The 8,865-nt window shown below is 35.2% G+C and overlaps 1 protein-coding gene across 1 annotated transcript; it reads right to left on the bottom strand.

Moving 5' to 3' along the window:
- Nucleotides 1-201: 201 nt before the first annotated feature.
- LOC142624106 (uncharacterized) lies at nucleotides 202-8,865 on the bottom strand. The gene is made up of 13 exons (XM_075797611.1): nucleotides 8,646-8,865; nucleotides 8,005-8,152; nucleotides 7,488-7,618; nucleotides 6,802-7,003; nucleotides 6,295-6,563; nucleotides 5,683-5,797; nucleotides 5,279-5,507; nucleotides 4,899-5,053; nucleotides 4,603-4,769; nucleotides 3,133-3,399; nucleotides 3,008-3,039; nucleotides 2,355-2,560; nucleotides 202-1,760 (listed from the first exon to the last, which is right to left on the bottom strand). Exons 1-13 carry the CDS (start codon nucleotides 8,850-8,852, stop codon nucleotides 523-525), a joined length of 3,366 nt encoding a protein of 1,121 aa, XP_075653726.1. The 5' UTR covers nucleotides 8,853-8,865; the 3' UTR covers nucleotides 202-522.

Below are 8,865 nucleotides of genomic sequence, written 5' to 3'. Positions count from 1 at the left end.
AATAAATATGAGAAGACTATGTGATGGATGAGGTGGCTTACTAGGAGTATAACAACAATAAATATTACGCTTAAACTTATATATATATAGATTATTGAAACATTCTCTCTCCTCTCTCTTTGGTTATGACCACCTTGGCTGCAAGCTGCACCTTTTTTTCCCACGTGGGGATTTGGATATGGCGAGAAAAAGAGAGAAATATGAAAAGTAAATGTCAAAGAAATTTTATGGTTATGCGTTGAGGGGTTACCAGGACCTCCTAACAATCATACATAAGTTTGATTTTTCTCACAAACATTCAGATAATCCAATATTATGTTCATTGGCTTTTACAAAAGCCTTACACACATGCTTATCGAATAACAACTAATTAAGCAACTAAGATAACACCTAATAAATCAAATAACAATTCTAACGGGTCACTTAGCTGGCTTCCATCTTCAAATTATCTCAAGCAATCCCCAAACAGTTCGTAACGGCCTTTACCAGTTGGTTTAACCATGATTTTTCTGGCACAGTAGTTTATGAGTTCCTGTTCCTGTTCCTGTTCTTAGGGTTCTTGTTCCTTCTCCCAGAGTTCTTGTTCCTTTCAGTTGCATTAGTATCTTCATCCCCTTGGCCACCAGTGTCGTTAGTCGACCCTTCACCCCCTTGGCCACTAGTGTCATTAGTGGACCCTTCACCCCCTTGGTCACCAGTGTCATTAGGCGTATTATCCCCAACAATATCTAGCTTTTCCAAAGAATCCTGTGTGATGAAAAGCAGAAGAATTCCTAATGAAGCTATCCTCAAACCGGTTCGAAAACTTTTAGCAGTGTCTAGGTTCTTTATCTGTCTGCGCAAAGCATACAATTGATTCACAATTTGTGGTAAAAATCCCATCAGGAAAATTACAAGCATGGACACTCCAACTATAGTCTCTTGCTTGGGTGACAATTCCTTGTCCACGAGAACCAAAAAGAGAGCAAATAAACATACTTCACTGGCAACCGAGATTATCTCAACCAATTGAACTCGTCTCTTAATAAATGGCTTCTCGAGAACAAGGAAGAAGAGTTGCAAAGAAGTGATGCATAACAAGATTATAACGGGAATCGTAGAAGACCAAGTATTCTTATAGGCACCTCCCATAGCCCCTAGCAAAACGCGTCTCACGGACTCAATCAATGTGTAGTATATTCTGAGTTGCATAAACAGATTTTGGATAGAAGATGCTTCTGCATGTGTAGGAACACTGCCCCCAGAAACCTCTACCTCTTCAGTTTTGTCATCAGGGGCAATGCTTTGATAATTACCATGTGTATGAGCACTTGTGCTGGACGTCAATGGGACTGCTGGAGTTGCTACGGTACTTGATCTTGTCGGGGGAATACGACTCGGCCTAGTTGAACGGGACATATTTTGTGCTGAACTCGGTGGAGCCAAGTTAGTGCCGCTAAAACCCTCTCCAACTTCGTCATCAGGGGCAGTGATAGAGAGAATGGGGCCTCTTAAATCTTCGAATAGAGGTGCTAACATGGTTAGGCAATCAGAGTTTTGTTTCCTGTTCAATATCCACTGGCCTTTATTACCAGGACCCAAAATTACTTGGACTATTTTGGGATTTCCCCTTCCTACTTGAATCACTTGATTATCTTCTTTGTATAGAACTCGCTTTGCAAATGTAATACCGGTAGAGAGGAACCAGAGCAAGTCCAGCAGTAGAAAAAACACAACAACCAGAATCAGAGTGCCAACTATAATCCCTGATGTTGTTCCTCCTTAATTCACAAAAGTGAGAAAAGATTAAGCCACGTAGTTATGTAGTACTTGAAGTTCTTAGCATTAAACCAAAGATAAAGAGCATGTAAATGTGCAAAAAATGTGAATTTGGTTCTAGATACACATTTGCATGACTCTGATATGATGCGGTTAGGTAACTATGCCTATGAATGTTGTCATGCATGGAGAAGTGATTTGAGTTAATGCCAAACAGTGTGAACCATCAGCTGTATTGCAATTCTTAAATATGTGAGGAGATGGGACTCTAGACCAGTTTTGGTGCCATCCAATATGATAATTATTAAGTCGATAAGACTTATCTGAACAAGACAGGAACACGGCCACAATTCCATCACATATTTGGAAAGTAGTGTAGAAAAACTTACTCATTCTATGGCATATCATAAGGAGAAATAGGCAATTCCTTGATTAATGAATTCAATATAAGTAATGAGTTTAAAGAAGCTAATATGGGGTTTGCAATTAGTAAAACAAAAGCCAGTAGCATAATTATTTTTGATACTCAGATTTTGCATGATAAATGCATATTTAAGGAATCATATGTTGGGGAAGGAAACAGGCTTTCAAGTTACCTCTAATTAGAGCAGCAGAGGCCTCACAAATACTGGGCACTGCAAGATTAACAAGGAATATTTCAAATCTTGGGAATGCGAGTACTCCATAACCCCTCTGCTTTTGCTTCCTGAATTTTAGGATGGCAAGGAGTAAAGCATGCAACAGTATTAAACTGCCACCAATTATGGCTAACCAGAACATGGTTCTACTAAAATCCTCCCACCTACACAAGACAAAATCTAGTAAGATATTAAACTGAAAAATAAATGATTCTGTTTGTGGCACTTTAAAATCCAAATGATGAATTCACGAATTAAACAGAAATGAATAATAGGGAATTAAGTATCAAATTTTGTCCTTTTGGTTTGATCAATAATTTGAAATAATTCAAAGCAAGAATAGTTTTAATTTTTCATAGAACCTACACAAAATTCTTCATCTAAATAACTAGCATAACAAATGGTCCATTCCTAGAATTATTTAATTTCCATTCAACAGTTCTTTTTAAATTGACAAAATATTCCTTTATCCCTTTCATAGTTTTTCTGATTTATATTGAATATTTTTTGAGGAAACAAAATCTTAATTGAATATTTCCATTTTTTTTATGTCTCTTAAATCCATATGCAAGTGCATGTAATAGATAGAAATAAGAGGCCCCATAACTTACCCATCCGAAACAGGGTCTGGTCCATTATTGTTCTGCAGGTGTACAATGCATTCTATCAAAAAATTTATTCCTTGTATGATTAAGGAAGCCAAAAGCAAATCACAGAAAAAGTAGAATTTTTCGACCTTAAAGTTATTATAATCTTCTGGCTGAAACTTCTTAAATGCAGAAGTCCTATGCTGCACACCCGGAAAAATTCCTGAATCATGAATTTTAGAGCTGTAGGAATCTGGGTTGGCAGGAGCACCTGAGTGAGTGCGCCCAGTTTTCCATGGAAGACTAAAGTAGGGAATGCTCCACCGCAAAGCCCTTGCAAATTCATAATACTCCACTGGCAGTGTCACTGCCAACCATCTAGAAAATGCAAAAACCTGAATATGGCCTGCCATTCTCTATATGAAAGAGAAAAGGAAAAATGCTAGTTAGGTCTACAAGAATGATGCAGTTCATAAGATTTGATAAGTTATTTTTATAGGATACTTAAATGACAGTATGTTACACTAATCTACCTGCCAAAAACCATATATAAGGTTTGATAAAGTCTACAAGAATGATGCTTTCTTGAGTGTCTATTGCTATTTGTTCCTCACTCCACCCCCTCCCCCTCTCTCTCTCTCTCTCATCTTTAATCCAAATTGCCAATATTAGAATAACATGGTCAAAAGTCTCAAAAAAATGAAAATATTTAGAGAGCTCAATTATACATTAAACTAGTAAGTTACCCGTGCGATACATAGATAATGTTGTAATGTTTTATGTAAGATAATTTTAGAGAATGTTGTATATGTATTATAACATAATTGTTATAGAGTTTTATTAGAAATGTGTTCATTATATAATTCAACAATTATAAATTGTATACACAGATCCATTATAATTATTCAATTGAAGTAATAAGAAAAAAAAATTTAGAGGAATATTATAAAATAAAAGTTGATATAGAATTTATCTTTCTCTTTCTCCTTAATTCTAAAACAAAATATATATCCCAAACACTCACAGTTAATCACATCATTTACAAAACCCACAAATTCACAACGTTCAACATTTACATCAAAATCGTAATTGCCGTTGTCATTCAATATAAAATGCAAACCCTCATTCCTTGGTTGTATTTGACATGGGATGGCATGAAGGGTCATGTGTAGATATATAAAGGGGTAGAAGTGCAAGAGGTGAACATGGTGAATTAAAATGCAAAGAGTATTGTGTGTATGTATGAGGAACAAAAAGTCTTGAAACATTGAACTAAATGAAACAAAAAGTAAATATTTAATTTGTTTGTCTCTGATGTGGCATTAGAATATTTCAATTCTCTTTATATAGAATGCATCACTTGGCAAAACCTCATACTTTTTCACGTGAGGGCTTTGCTTATATATATATATATATATATATATATATATATATATATATAGATTGATTTTATGTATAAAATATCAAGGAAAATTATTTTTATAGGATGAGGAAAAGGGTCAATTTGTTCCACAGTATTTCTAATTATTTTTCTTGATTGTCAAAAGGCTACATATAATCATGGTATAACTAAATAATCAATTAATGAAATAACAGTTCAAATGAGTTAGATATCATACAAAAAGATTACTCGCAGGATCAGAAACAGAAGAAAATGGTGGAGAAAATGTCCCAATAGAGGAAAGGCTTGCAGTTGAAGCTGTAAGCAGCCCGGCAGCAATAGATGTCGCCACAAATGAAGCAGTTGCAAGCGTAGAAATTACAAAGGATATTACGGGCACAGAATCTGTATATATTTTTTTAACCTTACATCAGTAATAAATAAGAAAATTAAAGAGCTCAAAAGTGTCATCTAGGGCTTAGTTGTCGGACTACAATTGAGCTGACAACAAGAGATAAAAGTGAGAACCCTTACATGGCCTTACTAGCAGAGTTTCGGAAGCTAGATTTTTGTTTCCAGCAACATCGTGAGCTACATTTTCGGGAACATAGACAGATACAATATTTTGGTCATGGAATGCTCTTATCACTACAGCATATTTTCTTTCACCTTCAAGTTTTGGGTCAAAGCTGAAAATGGTAATGACTATCAGTGGAAAGGAACAAAAATGAAAATATGTCAAGAGTAAATATGCCATACTGATTGAAATAGCATTTCCATCAAGAACCCAAATGGTATGTAAAAAGGTCATCATCATGGTTTCTCAATTGTGTGTGGGTTCATTATGTATGTGATGTATGTGTTCATGTACTGGTTAATATACATAGACACAAAGGTAACCAGAAATGACTTGCCTCTCTAAGACCCCTCCTTGGATTAATAATTTAGAACCGTCGAAGAAGCCATATATAGGCTCCATGAATTCTATCCACATAAAGATGTTGCGTTCTCTTGTCCTCATGTGGAGCATAGTCAAATTTACATCAGGCCTCAAAGAATCTGAAGGGGGTGTACTTAACCTCATATCAGGCCTCAGAGAATCTGAAGGTGGTGTAATCAACAATGGAATAGGCCTCAAAGAATCTGAAGATCACAATTATATCTATCAGGAGGAAACACCCAACAAATATACATTTAAATATAAAGCTTTCCTAATTGCAAATAATCTTTTTTTTTTTTTTTTGATACACCTAAAGCTTTCCACAAACAAATGATTTATTTTCTCCTTGTATCGCTTGTAAACTATTGTCAACCGTACCAAATAGGAAAGTAATATGATCAACTTTGGAAACTGGAGTCCCATGTTTGCTTATTATAGAGTTTTCATCAATTCCTATTGTGACTATAGCCATGCCAGATATACATCCAGCAACCTGAAAGTAGAGAGTGAAAATTAATAAGCAAGAAAAGGCAGGAGAAAAATAGGTCCTAGAGATAGAAATAGCTATAATGTTCACACACACACACACACAATGTACACTCTGTACACAACAACGTCCACTATTTCACATGCAATATTCATATTTTTTAAGGATGTCCACATTTCAAACATGAAGCTTGTAGTGTGTATATATGATGTACAATAAACTGTGTGATAATCAGTACCCTTCTGCATTTTATATTAGGGGAAAGTTCAAGATGTGCAACCATGTAAAATTTTTGAAAATGATTTAACTTTCCCAATACAATTAATGGCTCCATTGTTTCCAAGTGACCCCATTCAAGATGATGACGTGCATTACATATTATAAAATAAAAATAAATGAGCCATTCCAAATTCATAGGACAACTATACAGGCTCCTAACCTATGAACCGACTTCTGTTCTCATTGCTGAAAAAAATAAAATAAGTTTGTGAGAACCATCTGACCATAAATTCAAATCTGCGATGCCCAGTATCATTTTTAGTAACATTCAGATGAAGAAACTTGTCCTGAATCATTGGGAGAGAATATAAAATTTCCGGTTCAAGAGCTTTCAAAATTTCTGCAGTTGAGTTGAGAACTGGCACTGAAAAGGTTATACAGATCCTTAGTTTAACACAATTATTAGTTGCTCGCAGCAGTCCAGTTTCACCATTAATGTCAAGTTGCCTTTCGGGAACATGAGTAGTTAAGTTGACAACCATACTTCGTCTATCTGTAGAATTAATGAACAGAGCATGTAAAGAACACGTTGACAACAGTAGAAACAACAACAACAACAACAATCAATCAATCAAATTAGACAAGGTCAGCTACATACATAGTCCAGATTATTCATCTTAATATGATAAAAATTGCCAATAAGTAAGTTCAAGGCATCAATTAGATAAAAACAAGAATAGATATGAAAGGACATGTCACATATAACTCTTCCTGAAATAAAATCTACTCACCGAAACGCAAAGTGAAATTAGAATTCTTGTTTCTTTCAAATTTGTTCCCTGCACTGTCGTTACAAAAATTCTTATCCATTACCAAAATCACTCGCCCAGACTGAGCAGTGGATGATAAATCCACAAGGACAGAATATAGGAGGTTTGGCTGCAGAATTTTGAGCGAGCTTGGTATAACGTTGCCATCACCGTGGACCAAAAGCTGTAAAGAGTTTTCCAAAAGTGATGAAATTGTTAAAATTCGGTTTATTATTCAGTCTAGACAGCATAACTAGTCAGAGAACCTAGATTATGGAATTTAATTTACACATCTACACAATTAACATGGTGGACAGTTCCATATGAGGAATTTCAAGACATTTGTCAATGATTCAAAAATTTTAAAAAGATGATTATATCATACATTGATAAGTGTTTCAAGCAGTGTTATTATAAAATATTATTATGGAAAAGATCTGATAATAAATCCTTTACTAGGGAGATAATCCACCATTATTGCTTGTTGTATGTGGACTCCATTACACTAGAGAGAACTCCATTTTATCTTTCTCAAATCAACCAAAGCCATTTGAGACAAATCAACCAAAAAACCACAATTCTGGAATACTAGGATAATGCAAGAATCAAAGAGAGAACATAAAATCAATTTAAAGGCTTTTTTTCGTGTTTGTTAGCCACCTACTCACATTGCAAGCATTCACAGACGAACATACAAAACCTTGTCCACAGGGCTCACTGAAAGATATATTTATAGAAACATTCAGAGCATTTGTGAAATCAGTTGAGGCGGTGATATTTGCCGTTGGCGGGACTGTATCTGCAAAGTTAAGGTATAATATGAATCAGCTAAGTGTACAGACAAAATACAAGTCAGCATGAATGCAAGAAAAGCTAAACTGGATTGTTACATCATAAAGTGTCAAACTAACCTTCAATGTGGGGGCGTGTTTAAGTCTTTAGAACAAAAATAGAAAGGTAAAATACATGCAGTTCATACAAAATTTAAAATTGAGTAGATGGGTTTTGTTAAATTAGAAATTGGGTACTAAAGAAGAACACAATATTAGCGCATGGGAGGGGAAACATTTCTTCATAGACATAACTGTTGAAGACTTTTAAGCAAGAAGGTCTTATTTGAAGTTGAGTGGTAATTGAAGAAAATATAATAGCAATTAGAAAAAGAATAAAGGGAAGGTTCTTAACCAACAGTCCAGTTATAGCTACTGCAGCCAACTCCTTGAGTCCCGTTGGGGCAAACCTCAAATTTATGATTTCCATCCTGCAAGCCTTCACACAAAACCGTCCCATTTTCACATTGAGAAGCATTAATGCGGCCAAAGCCATCATCCAACTGCACCAACAAGTTCATAAACCTATTATTTTGTGGAACAAGCCAAATGAACATCAAGAGAAAAACCAAAGTTTTCCAAATAAATCAAATCATGATGCAGCTTCTTCACTTCCCACTTACCGTTGAGTTGGAAAGCAAAACACATACACAAAGCAAAAAAAAATTCCAATAATTTAGCTTGGCGCCAGGATGAATATGAGTAATCATTCATTATAATAATCTTATCAACTAAAGAAAAATACAAAAATATGTACATATGAATAAACTGAATTCCAAATTGTTTTCTTGATTAGTCTAAACTCAAAAAGAAAATTCAAGCTCATTACATCCTTATAGAATGGAAGCTAATTACTTTTTTAGATCAACCAACTCCATTACATTAACTTAAGATCCATGAAACATATAAACTCATGAGGGAGAAAGAGAGAGAGCAGAGTACCCAAAACAAAAGCCAAGGAAAACTAGCTCAAATTATTGCTAGAGATTAACGTACCTTGCAAGTGATATTACAATTGGTGCAAGCGCCACTCCCGCCCACAAGAACTTCAAAGACGAATGTGGTTGAGTTGAGAGCTGAACTTGCATTGGGAGTCTTCAAGAAGTTCACAGTGAGCTCTGAGGCATCACAGAGTGCTATGAAACTCAAAAGAGAAAAAACTGAGCAAAGTAAAACCACCAATGGAAGCTTGAGCAAGCCCATTTTGGAGTAAAGC

Source organism: Castanea sativa, chromosome 2 (assembly GCF_040712315.1).
Source record: "Castanea sativa cultivar Marrone di Chiusa Pesio chromosome 2, ASM4071231v1".
NCBI classification, from domain to species: Eukaryota; Viridiplantae; Streptophyta; class Magnoliopsida; order Fagales; family Fagaceae; genus Castanea; species Castanea sativa.
This window is presented reverse-complemented; position numbering and strand designations above follow the sequence as displayed.